The 25987-nt window shown below is 40.4% G+C and overlaps 1 protein-coding gene across 2 annotated transcripts in view; it reads right to left on the minus strand.

Moving 5' to 3' along the window:
- Positions 1-25987, minus strand: part of IL1RAP (interleukin 1 receptor accessory protein) — a 159770-nt gene that overhangs the window by 123303 nt on the left and 10480 nt on the right. Inside the window, exon 1 of one of the 2 annotated variants that reach the window (XM_062210161.1) lies at positions 3819-3884. The exons of the other annotated variant lie outside the window; for it this stretch is intronic. Coding sequence (XP_062066145.1) covers positions 3819-3820 — 2 coding nt within the window. The 5' untranslated portion in view covers positions 3821-3884. Of the gene's footprint in view, positions 1-3818; positions 3885-25987 lie in introns of those variants that run through there. 2 annotated transcript variants of the gene reach the window in all.

The following is a 25987-nucleotide window of genomic DNA, read 5'->3' on the forward strand; positions in this document are numbered from 1 at the left end:
TATTCTTTGGTCAGGTGATGGTTATACAACAATGCAACTATAAAAATATCATCAAGATGAATATTAAATATTTATATAATTTACTGTTAATATGTTACACTTTTAAAGGAATTATGGAAAAAAACTTTGCTCATTTGAAGTTAAAGGGCATCTAAATCAATAGGAAAAATTTATAGAAAGATTCAGAACACACATGCACAAATATATGCATGTGCACACACACACAATGGGTCTTTAACAACAGTACGGGAAAGGTATATTATGAAAAAAGGAACATGGATTTCATAATTGTTGCACAACAATAAAAATATTCTCATTACCTTTTCCCGTGAGCCTTTTAAAGTACCCTGTGCATATGTGTGCATAGAATACATGCATGTATTTATAATACATAATTTTTCATCTATATTTATAGAATATATGAGTATATATATATCTCTCTCACACACACACACATAAAATTGTAAACCAAGAAAGCAGACTAATCTAACAGTGTGACGGGAAGTCATCTCTAGCAACTTTATGACTGGAAGGATAAACATTTCCAATGAGAGGAACTAATATTACTTCTAAGTTGCTCAGCAATTATTTACCAAGCTCTGCACACAGTCTGAAGAAGGAGAAGGAACAGAAACTGCTCTCATGAAGCCCACGCATAGCCCAGAGAACAGCACTGCCACATAGGCATTTCAAAACATGTGAGAGTATACAGGAAGAAACAACTGACTCAGGTAATGTGATGCCATTTAAAGTTCAAGTGGGGAATTAAGTGAAATTATAAGCACCAAAGACACAAAACAGTCATATTACCTTATGGACTAAGTTCCAACCACCTCCAGGTTAAGAAATTAATTACTTTTCCAAGCATAGAAAAGTGTCTTAGCCATCTTAGGTTTTCTCCCATTAAACCTGTAGTAACAACATGGGCACTGACAATATCTAATTCAAAGGGATAGTTTGATGATCACGATCTTGTCTGACACTTTCAAAAGAAAGGCACCTTCTACAAACTGTTAAAAAATCCACAGATATCAAAACCAGAGCAAAGCTGTCACATATTTCTCCAAAAGGACTATATGGTCTAGCTTCTGAGTCTACTGTAACAATTTGGAATATGTATTGAGTGCCTATTTCATACACTTTAATAAAAAATGTGTTGTGTATAGAAATAACACTTTTTTTCACAATCAAGGATTTCAGAGTTTGGGAGCCAAGCCAGACATATATACAAGGCAAAAGGAAAGGTGGAAAAAAGAAAAAAGCAAGAAAGTAGAGTCATGCACAACATAATCCCACCAAAATGCAAGGTGAAAACTAACATATTTGGGGTCAGTACTGTGGCATAATAGGTTAAGCCTCCGCCTGCGATACCAGCATCCCATTCAGGCACCAGGTTGAGTCCTAGCTGCTCCTCTTCCAATCCAGCTCCCTGCTAATGGCCTGGGAAAGCAGTGGAAGATGGTCCAAGTACTTGGGACCCTGCACCTACATGAGAGACCCAGAAGCTCCTGGCTCCTGACTTTAGATTACCCAGCTCCGGCCATTGGGGCCATCTGGAGAGTGAACAATTAGATGGAAGACATCTCTCTGTCTATAAATCTGCATCTCAAGCAAATAAATAAATCTAAAAAAAGCAACAACTATCCTATCATGTTCTACAGTGACCATTCTTCAGAAGGGCCATGTCATCAAAACACGAGTTTGAGAAATAACGGAACGCAAATGCCTTGGAACTTCATGGTACACATTGACATTTTATCAAATTTCCTGTAAGATTTTCATTTATTTATTTTACTTGTTTGAAATGGTGAGGGAGAGAGAGAGAGAGAGGGAGGGAGAGAGAGAGAGAGAGACATCTCCTATCCACTGATTCAATTCCAAAATGCTCACAACAACTGGAACTGGCTCAGATTAAAGCCAGGAAACAGGAACCCAAACCAACTCTCCCAAATGGGTGGCAAGGATCTACTACTTGAGTATCTGCAGCCTTCCAAGGTAGAATCAGAATGGGAGCTGGGACTCCAATCAAGGCACTCTGATATAGAATACTGACATCCTAAACAACATCTTAACTGCTGCATCAAATACCTGTCCCCATATGGGCATTTTATATGTTCAGGGTAATCAGACATGTAAATAATGTGGCCAACTTGGCTTAGCACAACGTTAACCAGTTACTATTGGACTGTGATTTTTTTATTATTATTCAATGTACCTTTTAGGATCCCACTGGAAATACTGGTATAGACAGTAAGGTTCTAATTGGTGAAGGAAGAACCCAGGTTATAACTACAGGATGAATCCTCAATCCATAAGATGAATATGCTTTTCCAAATTTATACATGGGACTAAAAGGCTTACCACTGAAAGAAAATGAATCTTAACTTTCCCATATCCTCATGCAAAACTCAACTCTCCCCTTGAGATTTCTTTGTTCTCTCTTGTCTTGGTATGACTGGAAATAAACTATCTCTTTTCTAAATACTTTGGGCAGTATTTGTACCTCTATTACAGCCCAAAGAAATTTCTACCCTGATCTAATTTGTCTAGGTTTTTTCTCTTAGCACTCCATTTGTTGGCCTGGAACACCATGTTGGTATCCATTGTCAATAGTTCAATGCTGTCAATTACAAATATAAATGCACAGTAACTTCTAGGTAGTAGCAAGAATATTTCCCTAGAACATAGCCATTCCCTGTTTAGTTTGTTGTTGGTCATATTTTAACTGTGTGGTCTTGGATAGTTTACTTAATCACTATGGAGTCTGGTATCCTTATCAATAAAATAAGGATAATAAATGTTTACCTCATGGCATATTATAAGGATCAAAATAGATTATGCTCGGCCGGTGCCATGGCTCATTTGGCTAAGCCTTCGCCTGCGGCACCGGCACCTTAGGTTCTAGTCCCAGTTGGGGCACCGGATTCTGTCCCGGTTGTTCCTCTTCCAGTCCAGCTCTCTGCTGTGGCCTAGGAAGGCAGTGGAGGATGGCCCAGGTCCTTGGGCCCTGCACCCGCATGGGACACCAGGAGGAAGCACCTGGCTCCTGGCTTTGGGTCGGCTGCAGCACGCTGGCCACCGTGCGCCAGCTGTAGTGGCCATTTGGGGGTATGAACCAATGGAAGGAAGACTTTTCTCTCCATCTCTCTCTCTCTCACTGTCTAACTCTGTCTGTCAAAAAAATATATTATGCTTATGAAAAAAACCTTCCTACATAGTGAAGTGTGGTATAACTATGAGGTATTGATGCAATTACATTGCACACATATTTACGGGCACAGTGCATTCTTTAGCAAAGCTAAAGGCTGCCCAGAGGAATACAACCTCCTCAATGGATTGGACTAAACAGATGTCATTGTGAGTTTTGTGACTTCCATCAAGATCCACTGACCACAAAATGAACCTGTCTTCAAGAATTAGCCTGAATGGATGTAAGGCACCCTTGGTCTAATAGCACCATCTTTTCACAAAACACTTCCTTATCCACCCCCTGACTCTCCACCAAGAAATTCTGTCAGAAAACTGATTGGCTTACTATAGATCATCCATCAGACGAGGGCCTTGCTTCCCCTCCTGTCACGGCCCAGAAGCCTCAGATAGGCTGCTCCTACTCAATCAGACCCTGCAGTACCCAGGGGCTCCTCCTTCTCAATTATAAAGAGAAGCATGTATGATAATCCCTGCTTCTTAGTCCTGACTCTGGCACTAAGTAGCTGAGTTACTCTGACCATGCCCATTATGGTTCTTGTGTCTCAGTTTCCATAACTAGTTTCTGTTTTTGTTTTTTGTTTTCAAGAAAAATTAAGGTTGGTGCTGACATTATGACACAGCCAGTTAAGCTGCCACCTCTGATGATGGCATTCCATATGTGTGCCAGTTGGTGTCCCAGCTGCTCCACTTCTGATCCAGCTCCCTGCTGATGGCCTGTGAAAAGCAGTGGAAAATGGTTCAAGTATTTCAGCCCCTGTCACACACACACACACACACACATACACACGGGAGATCTGGATGAATTCCTGGCAACTGGCTTCCACCTGGTCCAGCACTGGCTATTATGGCCATCTGGGGAGTGAACCAGAGGATGTAAGATCTTCATCTCTCTCTCTCTCTCTCTCTCTCTCTCTCTCACTCTTTCAAAATAAAATAAGTCTTAAAAAAAAAGAAATGTAAAGGTCAAGAATTGCATTGGAACTTTCACAGAACACTTGGAATGCACCATGTCATACTGTGCTAACTATGAGAAAGCACACCCCCCTCCCCCCACAAGGTTCTCGCTCCAGGCATTTTCAGTCTATTGTAGAAAATAGACTGTTAGGCATCCTCCCCATTCCCACACTTAAACCTGCCCTTGAAATTCAAATATAATATTCCAGGTCTTCCTAGCAATTAACAAAAGCTCCCCCCATGCAAAAAAAGGAGGGGTAGCCTTAAAAAATATCATGTCTCTGTATCTAAAAGAAAATCCCCTTATGAACTAACACTGAGGAGGTCTGTGTGAGACTGTGTCCCGGTTGAGAAAATTCTATGGCTTCTTTCACTAATTTTTGGGCACCAGGATCATCCTGACAGATGGCAATGTGTACCCACCAGTCCCATAGTCTGGGCTGTGACCTTAGTCTAACAGATCACAGTGGATGGAGGGACAGAAGGTGTAGGGGTCTCTGACCACCGTTCTTTTTATTTGACATTTTGTGACTTTATTAGAAAAAGTAAAACCATACATTTCCCCCTTTCACCAGAATGAAAATGAGCTCGAACTTTACAGTACTATTATCTACCAATTCATAAACCACTACAGACTCAAGTGACCCTAATTTAAACAAGTTTGCTTTATCTCTACCATACAGCTTCTTACAAGAAAAAAGAAAAAAAGAAAAGCTCTGACTGTGTCACAGAGAGGTACTCAAGCAGTGCTTAATATGAGGTTTCAAACTGCTTTGGCAAGAAAAGTGAGCAGGAGGGCAGAACATGTACTAAAAAAAATTGACAGAGTAAAAGAGGGGGTGTTTTGTGACTGCCATAAGCTGTTCAGAGGCATTTTTCCCAATGCAAAGCCAGTTAGTAGTAACAGAGTACCTATGATGTAGACTCCCTGTGCTAAATGCTAAAGGATGACATAGATTTCAGCATAACCTAGGTAGCCAGCAACTCACAAAGTAGTGGGGATCTCCATCTCGCATATGGCTAAGTGTAACCTCACAACAAAACAGCGGATTCTCTTAGTTAACCATTCCAGTTCCTAGCTCTGCCTCATAGCACCTATGCAACATCCAACAAGCTAATTAATCTCTTTGTGCCTTAGTTTTCCCAATTGCCAAGAGGGAAGAATAACAGCAACTACTTCTTTGGTCTATAAAGGGCACTGTTTGAGTTAGTGTATATAAAGTGCCTAAAAGAGTATTTGCTAGCATTATTTATTCAGTGGTACAAAGCATGTATTTCTCGTGCTATTATTAAGTATGCACATTAGTCCAAGCAACATGCTGGCATGCTCTGAGGAAGGAACAACTTGCATTCTAATGTGGTGGGGGAGTTTGGGGTTGGGACAAAGGGGAAAGGGTTTCTACCCAGGGGTGAGGATGTGGGATGAGTCCTTGCAGTCAGCATTACAGCTGGTCTCTGCAGAAAGATAGCACTCTGAAGTGCAGACATGTACACAGAAGACATTTAAGACAAAACTAAAACAAAATAAACCACATTATTTACCACTGGTCATAGAACTGTAGAAAAAACTTATTAGATGAATATTTTCTTGCAGGTATGAAGGAAAACTGTGGAACAGGCATTTTTTAGGTACATCTTTTCAAGGACACACACTCCTCGGAGTTGCTAATGGCATCAATGCGTGGCTACCATATTCCACACTAGGTAGCAGTACTAGTGATTATAGAATAGGACATTACCCAAGCAATGGGGCAATAAAAAGTATGTTCAGTTACAACAATAGTGACAGTTCAATAATAGAAGCTTTTTCCAATAGCACAAAAATATTTTTAAAACATTCTGCCAGGTAAAATATTTTCTTCACACACAGATACATTAAAACCTCTCAAAACTGCCAAGACTTTGGCATTTGGTATCCCCATTTTACAAAAGGAGTGATTTCCCCAAAGTTCCACAGAGAACAAATGAGGAAATCTGTGTTCAAACTGGTATGTGAACACCAAATCTCATGACCTTCCCACTGTGTCCTCCCTCTCTGCCCTTGTTATCATTACCTAAAATGTTAGAGTTAGACACAGAGAGGCATGGGAACATGATTTTCTACTGGAGTCCGAATGTCTATCTTCAGCTCAGCAAACCTTCTTGGCATTTGTCATGTCCTGAAGAAAATCCCACATTGCTGCATGCTATTGATCTGTAGCTGTCTCCAGCAAAAGGACCTGAATGCCTGCTGTGGTCCTGGGAATTTTAAATAAGAAGTCAATGAGAGATGCTGGTAAGTGGTTCTATAATTGTCTAGGGGTGGAGAAAACCTTGGTAGAATAATAATCATATCAATATGCTGGCTACATGAATGATCCTGCAGTGAATTACAACAGGGTACTTCAACTCCAAAGCCTAGGGTGGCAGATCTGCATAATTAATCTCACTCCACAATAACCCCACAGGGTCAGCAACATCGACATTCTACAGCTGAAATTAATGTCTTATTATTTCAGTCCCCTCTGGTGTTTCTCCAGATTCAGGAAAATAATATCAGACGTAGTAGCTCTGTTGAAAAACTCAAGGTTTTAAAGGGTCACCAAGTTACAAAGAAATCCTCACATAAATCCTCATAGAGGATAAATCCAATATATAGTCCTAAGAAATATCTCCATTAAATGCAAGCCTCGTGATATTTCTAAATTTTATTCTTAAATTAGCTAAGACTTTCCAAAGGCCACATATTGATCTATTTGGGCTTCTACATAATGATTGGAAGAAATTATGTTTGGATAGCTCATCTTCATGTTAGAGAAACATCTGGTTTTTAATATTAGGTAAAATATTAGATTGAAAAGTTATCTGTGTGTACATAACTTCTCAGGTCATTTTAAAATGCCAGTGGACACTGTAAAATGAAATTACTTAGAAATAACACTTGACAATGCTCCTCAACCTAACTGACTTTGGAAATTCCTGTTTGGCAAAATCTTTAAGCTTTGAATCCTAAAGCTGAGAAATGCTGACAGACGCTCTTTCTTAAACGGAGCATTTCAACACTGTAAGGCACCCCAGCAACAGGACAAGCTTTGAGAGATTCTTGCAAATTCTCATATGCACTGAATTACTCCTACTCAAGGTGATTTTAATAAAAGATTTATTTTTATTTATTTTGAAAGGCAGAGTTGAGAGAAAGAGAGAATGAGAGAGAGAGAGAGGTCTTCCATCTGCTGGCTCACTCACCACATGGCCACAATGCCTGGAATTATGCCACATCTAAGGGGCCCAAAGAACTGGGTCATGCTCTGCTGCTTTCCTAGGTGCATTAGCAGGAAGTTGAATTGGAAGCAAAGTAAACAGGACTTGAACTGGCCCTCATATGTGGTATCAGTGTAGCAGGCAGAGGCTTAACTCACTACACAACAATGCTGGCCCCAGTTAATATAATTTTATGGTAAGGGTCATGAATTGCCCATTGGGAACAAAGTGGGAATTTAAACCAATTTTATGATTTGCTAAAGCATTCCTGTGGCAAGTCAATGGAGGGATAATGGCATAATTATTTGCTAAAATGAAACATAAAACATGCTGGTAGACTGAAGTAGGATAAGGTATACTACACCAGTATAGCTAATTGGTGGTGATTACAAGTTCACTTATTCGGTTATTTTGGATACACAAAGATTATTGCTTTACCAGAACACAGAACACCAGAAAGTCAGAAAAACAGGGAGGATTCGTTCACTCCAATTGTATAAGGAGTGAGCACACAAGAGGAGACCCTGCATACACCCTTTTCACCTATGTGAACTTAATAGATGGTAGAAAAATGAAAGGTGGTAATAGTTTTAATTGCTCTGGTCTTTCTGAGAAAGAGAAGAAGGATAAAAATGCATAACTTCATTGAGCTGATCTAAAATTTAATAGATTTATATTTGCATATATATATTCTTTCTATCCACTGAAAAAACAGACTGAAGTCTTGTTCTCTAAAACCAAAGAAAGAGATTTTTACCACCACAAGCAAAAAGTCTGTAAAGCTTAAGGAAGTTTTGGGTGCCATGGGGATGCCAGTGAAAGGTGATGGATGACAATGAGCAAAGTAATTTCCCCATATATCACATCCTAAAGCTTTTCTCTGATGTCCTTCATATGACATTCTCAATCCTCCGGGATCTGGTGTCCAATTACTCTTGCCAACCCTTATACTGCACCACTGTTCCTACGGTGGGCTCCCAGCACAGGCACACATACAGATGGTGCTATACATCATCACTGTACCTTCCGTATCCTTTAATCATTCTTTCCAAATCACGTGTCCTTCTTTCCCCTATCCCTATACACAAATGCTGACCAGCCTTCAAAACTTATTCCCAAAGCAAGTTTTTTCATGAAACTTCAAGATTTCCCTCCATAGACAGAATTTATCTGTTCTTCTTCCAATTTTCACTATGCTGCCCTTGCATTCTCTGTATGAAATTTCATTTATCATGTACTACAGTTTAGTTTGTATGTCTTCTCTCTTGAGACTCTTGTGAACAGAGTCTATCTCTAATTCATTTGTCTCTCAGGGACTAGTATAAAGCCTGGAACAGAAAATATACTCTGGACTACTGGTTGAAAGAGTGCCTTTTTTGGAATGGAGTAATTCTACAGCGTATCAGTCAGTCCAGGAATACCTACAATGTTTTGGCTTGTTTTCCTCACTTCTGGTCTCTGAACACTCATTTCTTCCTTCTGATCATCTTAATGGAGGCATTTTTTTTTTCACTAAAATCAGCCAGGCAATTTACATTCAGCAGAATCCCCTGAGATTATCACCTGCTTTTGTCGGTATAAGCCCCAACTATGCCTTGTCATACACACATTTTGGATTTATCATGGGCCTGGTGGCACTAAAAGAGAGAATTCCTTGGTTCCTCCAAGTGTCTGTATGGAGAACTGAAATTACAGTCTGAATATTGCTTACTTTGAATTCACGGGATTTGACTCAGCATCATTACTGCTCATTATTTTTTGGTCAGGATGAAATCCCCTTAGCCTGATGATGCTGAGAGGAAGGGGAGAAGAAGACAATTTCCTTCAACCCATCTGAAGATGTTCTAGTGAATAACTTAATAACTCTGCGATTTCTGAGCCCAGGAAAGATTTGAGGAAAAAGCTAGATTGAGAAGGGGAATGCTGACCGAGGCCCACAAGATAGATTCCTGTGGCTGATCCTGTACCAGGCTTGGAGACTACCCATGCAGAGGGTTCTAACTGCTGGCACCTGGCAGGAGCTCCAGGAATATTTCTCCCACCTCTGCCTTCTGCCAATCAGGTAAACTGCTCCCGGGTGTGGCCTAGGCCCACCTGAAAAATTACTAGCCTATGTGACCTTCAAGCTGATTCGAGAAGCACAGCGGCGCCAATATCAGCTCTATCCTATAGAATTAGTGTTGCCTGAATTAGTGACGCCCCTCTGACTGCCCCTTAAAAAGTAATTAATAAAGTGGACATGTGCACCGAAACTTGTCTCTGGTGTTTCTTGTCGAAGAACGCCGTTGCCCCACAATCCTGGCAGTGTGGACCTTGGGGGCCAAGGCCGTAGATTCCTTGGCAACTTTTCAACATTCCTCTAACTCTGGACTCTAAATCTTTAAAGTAGAAAGCTAATTTGGGTAAGGACGAGAGGGTGTGATCAGGAACCAGAAGGAAGAGTGATGGAGGTTATTAGTCAAGCCAGGAGTACACAAGAAAAGGACTCAAGGAAAATTGACTTTGAGAAGAGTTATGTGTTCATTCCTTCAACCAATATTTTCCAAATTCCTACTAAATGCAGGTATCTTACTCAAATTATTCAGGCTTTGACAGTATATGCAGAGCCCTCCATGTCTCATTTTATTTTATATTCCCAGAAGTTATTATTCAGAATGGACCATAATTTTCCTATTTTTCAGATGATGAAATCTGGCACCAAAATGTGACATATTTAACTCAGGACATCACAGTAATCAAATAGCAGAGTTTTATTTCATTTCTTTATTTTTATTTTATTTATTTGAAAGGTAGATTTACAGAGACAGACAGAGAGAGAGAGAGAGAGAGAGAGAGTGAGTGAGAGAGAGAGAGAGAGAGAAAGATATTCTATCTGCTGATTCCCTCCCCAAATGGTTAGAATAGGATGGACTGGACCAGGCCACAGCCAGGAGCCAAGAGGTTCCTCCAGTCTCACATGTGCTTTAACAGGGAGCTGGATCAGCAGTGGAGCAGTCAGGATTTGAATCGGTGCCCATATGGGACTCCAGCATTGCAGGCAGTGCTATTACCTGCAACTCAACAATGTTGACCCTCAGAGTTCGATTTTAAATAAAGATCTCTGATTGCAGTAGATTGTCTGCCCTAATTCTTTCACATCATTCCCTCCCCCCCCAGTGCCTATGGCAAGCTATAAAATGGAACATATGGAAAAAAGTGTTCAATAGTCAGTTTGCTGCTTCATGAAATACTCCAAAAGATCAATTAAGAAAAACAAAGATTTACTGCAGGAAAGGCTCTGGAAAATGTCAAACCTAAAATTTGTGAAATCCCTAAATTATAAGCAAAAACACATCACTAGAAAACCTTCCTCACCCCCATTACATTGAAGGTAATGAAGTGGCACAAATGAAAAGCTTCTGGGGAGCTTCACAGGCTTGGATTATTCATAATTAGTATAGCATTGTTTGCATAAATGGTGACAACACAGTCAAAAGGTTTAAAGTTGTTTTTCCAAACCATTTCCAACTCCTACTCCCCCAAATCTTTGTTTTTCAGATCCTGGGCAAACACAACTTCTACTTAACACACAGGGGCAGGATACTGAATTTCATGGGCAGTTTTTAATAGTTGGGTTAAAATTCTAATGATAGTAGTTGTTGGGGTTAGTGGGAGGAGGGAACAGGAAATCAGTATTTAAATGGTACAATTTCAGTTGAGGAGATAGTTCTGGAGATGGATTTTGGTGATAGCTGTAAAACAACGTAACCAAATTGTAGATAAAAATTGTTAAAAGGGTACATTTTATGTATATTTTTAAAATATTTTATTTAGTTATTTTATTGGGAGGTAGAGTTACAGAGAGAGAGAAGGAGAGACATGGAGAGAGATCCTCCACCTACTCGTTCACGCCCCAAATGTCCACAATGGCCAGAACTGAGCTGAACCAAAGCGAAGAGCCAGGAGCTCATTCCAGGTCTCACATGCAGGTGCAGGGGCCCAAGCACTTGGGCCATCTTCTGCTACTTTCCCAGTTACATTAGCAAGGAGCTGGATCTAAAGTGGAGCAGCCAGGACTACAACCAGCACCCCTAAGGGATACAGATGTTTTGAGTGTTGGGATATGAAGGAAATGACAAGGAAAACTGTGCAACAAATATGTAAAGAATAGAAGAGAAGACAGGAGTGACAGGCAATAAGAAAAACAGCCATGCCAGGAAAGACAGGAAGATGGAGATATTGGGAGAAAGAATATGAAGAGGATATGTCCTAAGTGATTGTAATAGCCCTTCTGAAATTAAGAAGCTTCTCTTTTGTCAAAATTTTAAAGAGAAATAAACTAAAATAATATAATTTTCCTAGGATCACACTCATCAAATTTGAGCCTAAACCTCACACTAATCTTGTAACCAGACTTCTGCTCCTTGAAACAAATACCCTTACGACAGCTATACAGATTCAATCCTATTAATAAGACATTCATACAAGGTATTTCTCTGTGCTTTAAATATAAGCAATGGACAGCGAATTTACATGAATTTATGAAAGCTCTAATCCTCCATATCTTTGTGGCTTTTGTCAAAGAAGTGAGAAGAGGAAACAAAGATTTGCTAATGGGGTACCCCCCTGATTGAAAATACAGGCTTTCATTCAATACACACTCAAGGGTCCCTTCAGTCAGCAATACACTCCATCAAACCTTGCAGATGAAAGTTGAAGACACAGTCCCTGATCACAAGAAAAGGTCTATTTGACACGGAAGCAACCAATTGAAAGGCAAAATCAGACATATGCTCTATGACAGCGCTTCTCAGAAGTGCATATGGGCGATTCAGAGAACGGGGTAAAACAGAAACACATTATTCAGAAAGTCTAGGACAGGACTCAAGACTCTGCATTTGTACTCCACCTCCAGAGGCTGCTGTTGCTGCTTCTACCCCAGCAGACCACATACTGAGACGCAACAGTCTAAATAAATGACAAAGTATAAAATTAGGGCTGCAGAAATGCTCAGGTTAGGTTCTTCCTAACAGTTGATAGGCTTAGAGAGATCTCAGAGAGAAGATCCCATATCTAAGCAGGGAGAGGAGCAAAGGAAACAGGTAAAGTTAGAGTGGAATACAGGTGACAAACCGTGCTATCATGTCTTTCCTCTTGAGGTCAAGTTATCATGTATTGTTGAGGATCAGAGAGAGCACACAGAGAGAGTGTGTGGAGTAAGGAAAAAATGAGAGAAGGAAACAGGAGAAGGACATCCCAAATCAGAAAATAACTTGAGCAAAATACTGCAAGGAGAAATGTACATGGGATACCAAGCAAAAACCAACAATCTGATAAGGGGCTGCAGGATAATCTGCAGAGCAGTAGTCAAAGAATGTGAGAAATAGGTCTAATGTGCTATGCTGCAGGAGTGGGGGTGGGAGAGCATGCAGATCTTACATGGATTTGATTCTACTTTGATCCCAAGGAGGAGGGCATCTGATCACTAACAAGATGGGAAAATTCCAACTGAGACACAGAATAAAAGTCTTAAAATTTAGTTCTAAAGTTATTCATATTTTGCATTTTGATATGTATTACTAAGTATTCATTATCCTCCAAAATAATTGTCTCTCTGTAAATAACAGCCCTTCCTCAAATGAATAACCTTTTCTTTTCAAATAAAACTACATATATAGGGTCAAAACAAAATCTAGCTTCTTTCAAGCCACCTAGCACCCTAAAACCAGGCAGTGGCTTGGGGAAATCACAATCATTTGTATTTATTCTCAAAATATGATGTTTCCAGAAACATTTCATAATGTAATATCCTAAAATAAGGACACTAAATGAGACTATGAGAGTGCATAGGTTTTTCTAGGGCTGCCTACATGGAAAGGCATAGAGTAGAGTCAATGCAAGGTAATGGGGACAAGAGAACTCACAGGATGCCCAAGAAACTTGAGAAAACTGCAAGACCCTAGTAAGCAAGTCACTGCCTCCCCTGCCAAGATTATTCATAAAAATAAAGAGAAATGCAGTAACTACACTTTAAAGTACTTTGTTTCTTTTTTTCTTTTTTTTTTTGACAGGCAGAGTTAGTGAGAGAGAGAGACAGAGAGAAAGGTCTTCCTTTTTCTGTTGGTTCACTCCCTAAATGGCTGTTACAGCCGGCGCGCTGCGCTGATCTGAAGCCAGGAGCCAGGTGCTTCCTCCTGGTCTCCCATGCGGGTGCAGGGCCCAAGCACTTGGGCCATCCTCCACTGCCTTCCCAGGCCACAGCAGAGAGCTGGACTGGAAGAGGAGCAACAGGGACAGAATCTGGCACCCCGACCGGGACTAGAACCTGGGGTGCCAGCGCCGCAGATGGAGGATTAGCCAAGTGAGCCGTGGCGCCAGCCAAAGTACTTGTTTCTATGTCTTTCCATATCAGTAAGATCTCTTATGTATGGCACTACAGGCTGTGAGCATCATATAGCAAGAAGGTTCATATTAATTCCCTAAAAGTAAATAAATGAAAATATTAAAACACATAAAATATATAAATTACCTACAGACATATAAATAAATAGTATTATATAGTGTAAATACTAAAATCTAGGTAGTTGCAGACAGGTGTTCACTAAAAAATACTTTCAACTTTGCTGTGTGTTTTAAAATTTTCATAATATTGTTGGGGAAAATTACTTATAATGCAATTATCTGTCTTTTAAAAAGTGTATCATGTAAAATGTAGAAAATAAAAAAAAAAAACCTGTGGCTCATTCTTCTCTCCTTTCAGAATTCATCTAGTCCTATTCCCCATGTAAATCACATAATCTGAGTCAGATTTTCCTAAAACTTTTCTTTACATATATATAAAAGAATACATAATAATAATACATAATAATATGAATACATAATAATAAAATGAATATATATAAATGAATATAAATTTATTGTTTTTAGCAATATATCAATTTTTTTTCCAGTTTAGCTTAATTAATTATACTTCATTCAGTTTGATGGCTAAAAATGATTGCCACATACAGTTCATATTTTAGTCCTTTTTCTATTGATGACATTTTGATAATTTTTAAAAATATGTTCTTTTCATATCACATTTATGATTATGGTGACTTTCTTTTAGAAATAACTAAAAAGAGGCTGGCACTGTGGCACAGTGGGTTAACACCCTGGCCTGAAGCGTCAGCATCCCATATGGGCGCCAGTTCGAGACCCAGCTGCTCCACTTCCTGTCCAGTTCTCTGCTATGGCCCGGGAAAGCAGTAGAAGATGGCCCAAGTCCTTGGACCCCTGCACCCACGTGGGAGATTGGGAAGAAGCTCCTGGCTCCTGGCTTCAGATCAGCACAGTTACAGCCGTTGCAGCCATCTGAGGAGTGAACCATCGGATGGAAGACCTCTCTCTCTCTCTCTCTCTCTCTGCCTCTCCTCTCTCTGTGAAAATTTTTCAAAAAATAAATAAATCTTTAAAAAAAAGAAATAACTAAAAATAAATAGGATCTTTAGCATCTACCTCACAAGAAAAATCTAATATACATCTATTAGTCAATTAGCTTAACAACTAAAGAAAAGTGAGACCCACAGAATCAAAGGCATCTAGTCATTTATCAACAGTTGGTGCCTCAATTAATATCACTGTCAATTATTGAGTAAATACCCAGTAGCCAAAGGGCAGCAACCCAGAGTTCTAAATGGCAACATAAAACACTAATCAATTTCAATTATAGCACATACCCTCAGATCCTCATTCCAACAACTGGGTTATGTGAGTCTTTATGCCAAAGCAGAGAAGTAGTAAACTTAGATGGAAAGCAAATGATGTTATAAGTAGGCTTGTTGATTGCAGTGAAAAGGTTAAGATGTCAAAGCAAATAAGTAAAAAAAAAAAAAATGCAAGGGTTTGGGGCTATTTAGTGTTAGAGTGTTGGAGTCTTACACACACCAATAATCCCTGGGGACATCACTCTGCACAGTGAAAAATAATTGTCGCTCAAAATCATGATCCTGAATGACTAATGGAGTGTAATTTCTCAGTATACTTGCCAAGTATAAGATAACTTTAGAAAGATGTTCTATTAAAATAGTTACAAGATCTTTGGCTAAAGGAGACTTAAGGAAGCTATTGAACCAAGCATTGCATTTAATAACAGTAAAACAAAAGCATATAGATAACCTAATTGATCAAAGATCAGTAGGTTGCTGAAAATATTCAAAGCTGTAGCACAGGTTACAAGAATTGTTTGGTGTTGTGTTTGTAGATACTTCATGATTATAAAACTAGAAATTAGGAACTAAATTTTAACTTCTCCTAATGGTCTACAACCTAAAATGTACTCATCAGTATGTACATATGTACTCAATTATTAAACTGAGTATTTTCAGAGAGCTTAAGTTTCACTTTAATCTACCTTAAGCAATAATGTGCGGGAAGAATCACTATCACTTTGTTCCTAAAGTTGCATTTAATAAATAAAAAGTTTCTTGGAAAATAAAGAAGAAATACTTGATTGGAGCCAGTGCTGTGGCACAGCATGTTAAGCCACAACCTGGGACACCAGCACCCCATGTCAGAGCTGTAGGCCTGGTTACTCCCCTTCCAATCCAGCTGCCTATTAATGTGCCTAGGAAAGCAACAGAAGATGGCGCAAATACTTGAGCCCGTGCCAGCCATGTGAAGACTCAAATGGAGTTCTGGATTCCTGACTTCGGCCTAGACAAGGCCTAACCATTGTGGCCATTCTGGGAGTGAACCATGGATATAGGATCTCCCTCTCTCTCTTTATTTCTCCCTGTCTCTGTCACTCTGCCTTTCAAATAAATAAATAAGTGAAATCATAAAAAAATAAAACTGTCATCAGGAAATCTGAGCATGAGTGACTCTAGCAGGATCCCTGAGAGTGAGTTATAAACCATAGTTTTTCTTGGAGAAGGTAGACCTTCTGAAAGAAGAAGGAGATGGAGATGGAGAGGGAGAGACAGAAGGGGGGGACAAGGAGAGGAGGAGAGGGGAGGCAGAGAAGGAGAAGGTGGTGGCAGTACTTGTCACAAAAGGGAACGTACATCCAGAACATTTGTTATGGGAAAACTATATCATACACATGCTCAACAGGCAAAGCTTGATATATGTGTTTCTGGCCACTAAATTTTATTGTGTACAATCAATTAACTTTGAAGATCCAATCTGATTCTTTCTCTTGAAGTTCTCACAATGCTATATGGAAGCATATTGCTCAAGGAGTCAGAAGTCTTGAGTTCAAAGCTCTGTGTAACTCAGGAGAAGGAAGGGGCTCCGAATTGTTATGTAAAACAGTCGTGATTTGAACAAGATGACCTTTAAACTTCCTCATGACTATGATTCATATTTCTAGGCAGCTCTCAGCAAATAGAAATGAGATGAGACAAATAAGGGAAATCCACATATCGTATGGTGTGCAATACAGACTAAGTTTTCTATATTGGAGACTTTTGTTGCAATGAAGGCTTTCTGAGATGTGTTTCATGCAGTGGACTCTTATTTCCCGAAGCTCCACAGTCCTCTTTGCTTTTTTTTTTTTTTTAATTCTCTCATTCTGTATCTATCTTCTTATCAAGATGACCTCTGGAAAATCAAAAAGGACCTCAGAAGTCAATAATGTTATTTGGGACACTATTTGGGAAAACAAGAGCCCAGGAACCAGAGGTAACGTTCATGAGGTCAATAAGTTATTAGTGGAAAAGTATCTTTTAATTCCCAGTTCAGGCCTTTCTCAGATGAAACCATGCTACCCCCTAACTGAAAAGCCACTAAGAAATATATCTGTCCCCTAAAAATAACACACCATTTATATCCCAGGAAAGAATCATGTCTAAACAGGCAATGATCCTGTATCAAAAGAGGACAGCTATTTTGGCTGTCTCTGGTGCAATGAACAAGCTGCTAAAAGAGCTGAGGTTGCTGTTTTCTTCCTACGACTTTATGAAGGTTTATGGCATACATGGGAAATCTTAGCCAAACCTCCTATAGGCTGCCTTGGATCTGATCCCTAAGGAGTCATTGCAGCTACCAAGTTTTTGACATCTTTATTTTTCTGGTGACAGTTGGAATGACCTGATATCTGTGAGTTTCTGAAGCTTTCCTTTAAGGGATATGACTCCTGAGTTCGAGATATCCAAAACTGATAGAACTGAGCCAAGCACACAGTGCCATCACATTTCATTTAAAGAAAAATTGAGACTGTTTAGAGATTTGTGAGGTCTCTGTAAATTGTGAGGGAAAAGAGCACCTTATTTAATTGAAAAGCACTGTCTATTCTTAGTTGCAACGCTGACCAGTAGAATCTACTGCCAGTTTGTCTTTACCTCTTTTCATTCTTTCGAATCAAAGCTGTTAATTAGCTGTTGGACACTTCCTATCCTTGCAGCACTCTTTTCTTCAAGAATCAGTGAACTGTCCCAATTCTGACATTAAGTCAAAGGCTTATCATTCTGGAAGACTGGCACTTTCAGATAAGTAGTAAGCCAATTCAAAACATAGGAAGAAAATAGGAAAATATAAATAAAAGAATTGTGCTCCTGATATTCTGACCCGCAAGCTGTTTTCCTTTGAAATCACAAGAAGAACCTGCTCTCAAAGATGCTTTCTCATATGCTGCCAACTGCAAAGGGAATATATTTCAGGGGATGCTTGTCTGGTCTGACTCGGACTTGTTTCAGGGTGTGTCATTCCTACAAGAGGTTTGCCCTGGGCAAGACTTCATACATTAGGAACAAAAAAAAAAAAAAAAAAAAGAGCTAGCAGCCAGTGGGAGGTTTTTCTACACGGATGTGCACCTCCCACGTGCTCTGGTCACAGACAGAACTAGGCTGGTAAGAGGGCTGGACGGAACTGTGCCAGGTCCAGACACAAGTCTTCCATTCTGACACGGAGTGCTGCCAAGAGGGAGAGAACCACATCCTTCCTCATCCCAAGTCTCCTTCTTAAATCGAGTAGTTGTTCAGAAGGGGGAAGCACAGGGGGGCAGGGGGAGGCGACATCACTAGTTGATGTTAATTACAACAAGGGGAAACCTTTATTCTCAATATGAAGTTTCTAAGTGAATTCAAGACAGAATCTCAAGGCCGGAAAAACTCTTAAATGTCATTTTGATTCAAATTCTTTTTGTAATATTCAAATCCCCCTGTAACATCCTTACAAAAAGTATGTCTGGGTCCGTTTTAAATATCTGTAGTGATGGTGAACTCATTACCAATTTACTTTTCATATGGCCTTAGCTATAATAAAGGTGTCATTATACTGAGCCAGACTCTGCTCCTCTGTAATTTTGATCTATTTGTGTGTGTGGAAGGATGGTGGGGTCACATCTACAGAAACCTTTGGGCATAAACCAGTGGTTCTATGTATTTAAAAGCAGTGTTTCCATATCTCTGTAGACCTCATTTTCAAAAATCATAAGCTAGGGTTTTTGGAAAGCACTTACTTTTTCTCCTACTCTGCAGCCTGAAATTCAAAGGCAGAAGAACACACTGAGGAAATGACAATGTCACTAAAACAGGAAGAACAGTGATCAATTGATTAAAGCACTTCCCACGGTGACTAAACCTAAAAAGAAACTGGAAAAGGTGAAAAGGAAGCAACAAGAAGGCAGAAACTCAAAGGGCCAATAGGGCTGGCTCAGTCTATGCTGAGTTTCTAACCAATTTTCAAAGTAGTGTAGTAACTAAACTCCTGTTACAGATTCTCAACTGCATGTGCAGGCATGGTGGAGCAGGGTCAGGAGAGACAGAGCACTCCTCAGCAGGTCTAAGCAAAGCACAGGTTGTCAACATGATCATTAGAATCACATGGCTCTGAACCCAAATCCACCAAAATTCCTTAACCACACCAAGTTTCAGTTTCCTTCCAGGTGAACAGGGTCAGTAAAGCACCTTAGCAAACTAGGTAAAAGGATTACTGGTGATAATTTCATGAAGAACCTGGCACATAGTAAGCACTCCGAATTTTTGATCATTATTAATTTTTTCTTATAACTAGAAATCCAGCCATTGATTCTCCCAACTTTTTCCCCTACATCACCTCATATCTGAATGCCAAATATCAGGTAAGGAGAAATAAAGCCAATCTCACCTGCGAGAGTCAAGGCAAGAGGAAACAGTACACCACACTACCAGAACTTGGAAGGACTGATATAGACAGGTTTGACTCACTCTAACCATGGCATGTTCCTCTATTTTATATTTGCAAAGCTAGGGGTGTTTGACCCTAGTTATCATGGCATGTACTCCGTTGATGCCAGCCAGGAAAGTTTGACTTCTGTAAGCCTCGTCTGGCTCCTCTAAGTCCATGTCTCTAAATTATTAGCTACAAAAATTCTGTATTCCTCAAAGCAAAAACCTGAAATAGTCACACCAAGTTGATAAGCCCCAGGGATCCTTCTAGGAGGGCAAAAACATCACAGGGGTGCACTGAACAGAGATTATAAGGTTTTCTAGTCACCAGCTGTCAGTTATTGAAATCTTAGGCGATACAGCGCTGGGTTTCAGTGAGCATTTTAAATATCTCAAGAATGAATTCAGCTGTGTCTTAGCAAACAGGAACCCAAGAGATGGGGTTATTAAACATTCAGAAGTATGTACTAGGAAGTGCTGCCAGGGAAGACTTATGGAATGGTAGAACTAAACGATGTGAGAACCACCTAGGAATTTTAGGGTACCTCTTCAGGTATGTGTATATGTTCTACTATTCCCTGTGTTTGGTGTTCTGTGTTTAAGAGAGCAGTAGGAATATTGCATGGGGGTAAGGAATCACAAGAGTTCCTGGATTATGAGGGGCATGCCCTCCAGGTGGAAAGAAACCTTAAAAGTGATGACATTCAAAAACTATGGACAGATTAAGAACAGGGATACATTATGACCAAAGATCTATCTCAAGAAGATTTTTAGGAGTGGTGTGTGAAGTGAAATGGAAGCCTAAGAGATAGAAAGATACACACTCTGAACTCCAGTGAGCTGTCTTGAACCATCCAAGGCTAAGTGGCCACTTAAATCCTCATCCTACCTCTGAGCCTCAGGTTTCTCACTTACAATAATTCAGACCAAACTTCACAGAGCTGTTACCAAATCAAATGAGATAATGTAAGCAGTTTCTAAGATGTTGGGCACTTGGACAAAGGTGAGGGAATCCCCTCATAACTACTCAGGAGAGACAAAGAGCCTTGGTTTACTACATGAAACAGGTAGAATATTTGTTTTGTAAGATCTCTCCTATCTCAAAATGATACCGAAATGGTTGCATAAACCAGTTAAATTTTAGTCAATGTTCCAACTACATGCATACTTTCCTTGTTCTTCTCATACTACAGAGGAAACATCAGGGAACATTAGAGAAAAGTATCTGGAGTACCACCAGAACATAAGAGTTGACAAAATCAACCATATGTAAAATTGTCTTGATTTGCGATGTGCACCAACACTTTTAATTCCCATGCCGATCCTGAACAACCTCTTACAATGATTCTGGGTCAGTGAGAACAAGAGCAAGCTCTGGGAATACACTTTGTCTGGATTACTACAAGAGAATTCTCATTAGTTATCTGACTTATTCCCTCTCTTCAAGTGCCAATGCTTTACATCCCAATGCCACGTCTGAAACACACACCTAATATGCCCCCATGTTGCTCAAGAATGTTAAGTGTCTCTCCCTGCCTTACGAGATTGTGCACAAATTCCTCACAGGTTATTGACAATCCTCAACAATGCAGCCCCTGCTCACCTTTTCTGTCTGATCCTCCTAGCTCTCTGTGCTAGTGTGACATTCCCAGTCAAACTGGGCTCTCCCCAAGCAAGGCTCTGGGTTCTCTCATTTTGTTTTCAAATGTTCCCTTTATCACTTGTGGTTTTGAACTACTTCATCCTACTTCTTTCTCCCCTATGGATCTGAGTCAGAGATGGCTATAAGGAAATCCATCCATTTCAGCCCCTAGGTACAACTGCAGCTCCTGCACGTTGTAGTTAATTGCTGACTCACCACCTAGCTGAAAGCAACAATCTGACCCACTGCTCCTTCAATGCCTGCCAAATCTGACCCTTTAATTTCTCCAAGTCAGGCCTGGGATAGGTGTGAAGCTCCATACCCCTGCTGTAGGCTGCCCATAGCATCAGGGTTAAGCACAGTGAAAACAGTAAAGAACTACAACTCATCCTTGTGAATTCCAATTGCTCTTCACATCCCTCGGGCTTTCCCTCTGGCTTGTTTGTCCCACCACACATGGAGGCAATGGCCTTCCCCAGATTTCTTTCCCAGCTCCTTCTCAGGGACTGTGGCTGATGACTTTTATCTGGTTACAACTGTCCCTTTAAGGGCCTTGAATTGCCTAGCTTCTTCACAATTGTAGTTCCTCTGAAAAACCCCACCTTGCCTGTCATACATATTATCCATCCCTGTCTTTTCTGCTCCCCAAGTTGGACTTACACACACCACGCCTCCTCACTGCTCTATGTCCAAAATCTGCTCATCACATCAAGATTCACTTCAAACTTGACTTCCTCTTCAACTCTTTCCTGAGCTGCACAGTTATCTCTTCTTCTGAGACATCAAAATGTTATTATAAATCTTCTAAAACTTCCACTCTCTATCCATTCTTACTCTTGGAGGCTGTGTGTGAGTGTGTGTTTATTAATGTTTGTACCTCACCAGTGCGTGGCTACATAAGAGTCTCAGAAAATGTGCATTACCCAAAGGGTAAATGAATTATCCCTGCCACCCCTCCCTTTCCCCAACACAAGTAAGTGAAACCAAGTGATCTTGTCTATGATAGCACCTCAACTACATGAAGACTGCTTATAGAAACACCCTGCTTCCCATTCCTGCCCATAGAGAAGACTCCAGGCCACACTCAACACTGTTTATTCTCACCATACAAACTTATCACACATCTTCCTAGTCTACAGTAAATTAGAAATCTCTAATAGTATGGAAAATGAAGACAAAACTTCTTTAGTGAGATGTGCTGAAAGCAACAAGAACTAGCAGAAATAAGAGCACAGGCAGAAAATTTATGAAAATCAGATTATACAAATTAAAAAATACACTAGTCTGGAACCATTTGGTATCCGGATAAATGATATCAGCTTGAAAAGTTCTAAAGAAATTACGGTTGATTCCAATAATTGTCCTGAAAAACCAACATTAAGTAATACCACACATTTTAGAATACTCGTTCTGAAATAGTTTTTGAGGCAAAAATTGAAAAAGAAAGGTACATATTGGAATTTGAGCTTTCTTTTTTATTTTTTTAAATTTCACTTATTTAGTTGAGAGACAAGAGAGAGCTCCTATTCCATGACTCACTCCCAAAATGTCCACAAGGGCTGGGGTTGAGTTGGGGTCAAAGCTTGGAGCTAAAAACTGTATCCAGGTCTCCCACATAGGTGGCAGGAGCCAATTACTTGAGCCATCATCACTGCCCCCAGGGTTTGTATTGTTAGGAAGCTGACATCTGGAGCCACAGGCAAGAATTAATCCCACCCAGGTACTCTAATGTGGGATGCAGGCATTTTAATTGCTAGGTTAAACACCCACTCCTCATCATTTTTTAAAATCCCAAAGTAGCTCCTATTCATACAGGAAAAAAAAAAGGGAGGTAGTTATTTAATTTCTCAAGTCTTCATTAAAAAAATGAAGTGTCAGATATGAATCAGGCACAATTCTCATTAGTATGTGCACACGTGAAGACCTTTCCACAAAGGAAATAATAAACCTACCAGATTCTGTGAAACCCTTGAATTTAGGAGATGCGGGAAGATGAAAGTTACACCTTTTAAACACCCCATTAACAAACAATAGTAAGTCTAAACACTGTGGTTTGGATGTGTACTCCAAAGTGTATGTGTTGGAAACTCAGTGTCCAGGCAACACTGTTGAAAAGCAGAACTTTTACGAGGTTATTTAGGTCAGGAGAGCTCTGTCCTCCTGAAGAGATCAAGGTCAGTACTGTGGAAGTGGATTCCTTATAAAAGGATGAATTCAGCCCCTACTCTTTCATGGCCTTCCGCCTTCTGCCTTTCACCTTGGAAAGATGATGCCACAAAATGGCCCTTGACCTTGGACTTGCCTAGCCTCCAGAATGGTAAGAATTACATCTCTGCTCTTTATTAATAAAGCAGTCTCAATTATTTTGTTATAAGAGTACAAAACAGACTAACACAATAAATAAGCACCATACTGGTTTCTTAAAATGATGTGGCCAACAAAAAAAAAAAAAAAAATAGGACTCAGCTCATTGTCATTAGCTTCTTTCAGAGCAAAATAAACTGTCAGCTGGGATGAAGCTTCTTGCCATCCCCATACAATCTTTGCCTCATTTCTCTGCCAAATTTATCTTCACTGTAGGGGAGGTCCCTGGAGACTCCAGAAGTATTGCAACCTTGCACAATTTACTTTTGAAGAAAAATGTGGCAAAACACAAGCATGAATTACTTTATTTTATCTTCACAGCCTACTCAAAATACATATGGAAGTGACTATGGGAATTTATGTTCTCTTAGCTGTAAATCTGCTTTATAGCTAAAACTGATAATTTGCATAGGGCTGCAGTAATGATTGAATGAGATGATGAGAACAAAGCACTCAGCACAGCTCCTGGCACAGGAGAAGCACTGGATCAATGTTAGGTCCTAAACTTTTGGGAAGCACTGAAAATAGCCTCATTAGGTGTTACAAAGGACAAAACTTTACCCATTTCCCTTGTCACCCATAACACTCTGGACCCATCACTAGAATGCAAAGTAACTCTCCAACAAGGCAGCCATAGGCTGGAGAGAAGTATTGCAAGGGTGGAAGTGTCATCTGCAGATAGGTAAATATTTGGAGGAAACAGAATGGCCACAGAGCACCTTTTGCTCCCATTGCCATTCCCACAAGAGGATCTTTAAGAATCCACAACGCATGGTCCAACCAGGGCAATGGACAGAATGGGCCCTGCAGCAAAATTAACACCACTGATTATGTGTTTCTGTCTTTGGCTTTGATTTTTTTAAAGGAAAGTAAATAACAAACACAACTAAAAAACTGCTTGTGCATGTAAATGTGAGCATGTGTGTGGAGCATGTCTGAATTCAAATGATAATATACACAGGTCAATTAGACAGAACAATAATTGTTTTCCAGACATTGCACAAAGAACTTTAAATACAGAGGCTGGTATTGTGGCAGCAGCCTGGGACACCCACATCCCATATCAGAGCGCCCTCTTCGGTTCTGATCCAGCTTTCTACGGATGTGCACCATGGGAGGCAACAGACGAAAGCTAAAGTACTTGAGTTCCTGCCACTTCTGTGGGAGACCCAGATGGAGTTTCAGGCTCCTGCTTCAGCTTGGCCCATTCCTGACTGTTGTGGGTATTTGGGGTGTGAACTCGCAGACTGAAGCTTGATCTCTCTCTCTCTCTCCCTCTCTCTCTCTCTCTCTTCCTATCAAATAAAAAGTTTTTTTTTTTTTTCTTATTTGACTGGTAGAGTTACAGACAGCGAGAGAGAGAGAGACAGAAAGAAAGGTCTTCCTTCCGTTTGTTCACCCCCCAAATGGCCGCCATGGCCTGCGCTGTGCCCATCAGAAGCCAGGAGCCAGGAGCCTCCTCCTGGTCTCCCACTCAGGTGCAGGTGCTGGTGCCCAAGCACGTGGGCCATCCTCCACTGCCCTCCAGGGCCACAGCAAAGAGCTGACTGGAAGAGGAACAACCGGGACAAGAACCTGGCGTCTTGGCTGGCGCCGTGGCTTAACAGGTTAATCCTCTGCCTTGCAGTGCCGGCACACGGGGTTCTAGTCCCGGTTGGGGTCTAGTCCCGGTTGGGGCGCCGGATTCTATCCCGGTTGCCCCTCTTCCAGGCCAGCTCTCTGCTATGGCCCGGGAAGGCAGTGGAGGACGGCCCAAGTCCTTGGGCCCTGCACCCGCATGGGAGACCAGGAGAAACACCTGGCTCCTGGCCCTGGCTCCTGGCTTCGGATCAGCGAGATGCACCGGCCGCAGCGGCCATTGGAGGGTGAACCAACAGCAAAAAAGAAGACCTTTCTCTCTGTCTCTCTCTCTCTCACTATCCACTCTGCCTGTCAAAAAAAAAAAGAAAAAAGAAAGAAAAAAAGAACCTGGCTTCCATATAGGATGCCAGCACTGCAGGCGGAGGATTAACCAAGTGAGCCATGGTGCTGGCCCCAAATAAATAAAGTTTTAAAAATGAATTTTATGTGCATAATTTATCTAGCCTTTATAACAGCCCTATTTTTGTGCTAACACTGATGAGGACACAGGGTTAGAGATGTTAGGTAATTTTATCATATACTGAGGTGGTGAGGAACATTAGCCTTCCCAGGTTGTATTAGTCTAAAACCCATGTTTTTACCACTACATGATAACGAAGTGATACAACTTGAAAGAACAGATCATGTATTAGTTCTCTGATTCAAACCACTGTATTGAATTATTCCTTCATATTATGCACCATGAACTAATTGGAACAAATAGAGATGAATATATAAATTTGTGGGCCACTTTTTAAAATGTGTAGAATTTGCCCATATTCAAATATTGCCTCTAACACTGATCAACACTGTGTTCTTGGCCCCAATTTCTTCTGTGCAATGGTGATTA

The sequence above is a fragment of the Lepus europaeus genome, chromosome 2 (assembly GCF_033115175.1).
Source record: "Lepus europaeus isolate LE1 chromosome 2, mLepTim1.pri, whole genome shotgun sequence".
NCBI classification, from domain to species: Eukaryota; Metazoa; Chordata; class Mammalia; order Lagomorpha; family Leporidae; genus Lepus; species Lepus europaeus.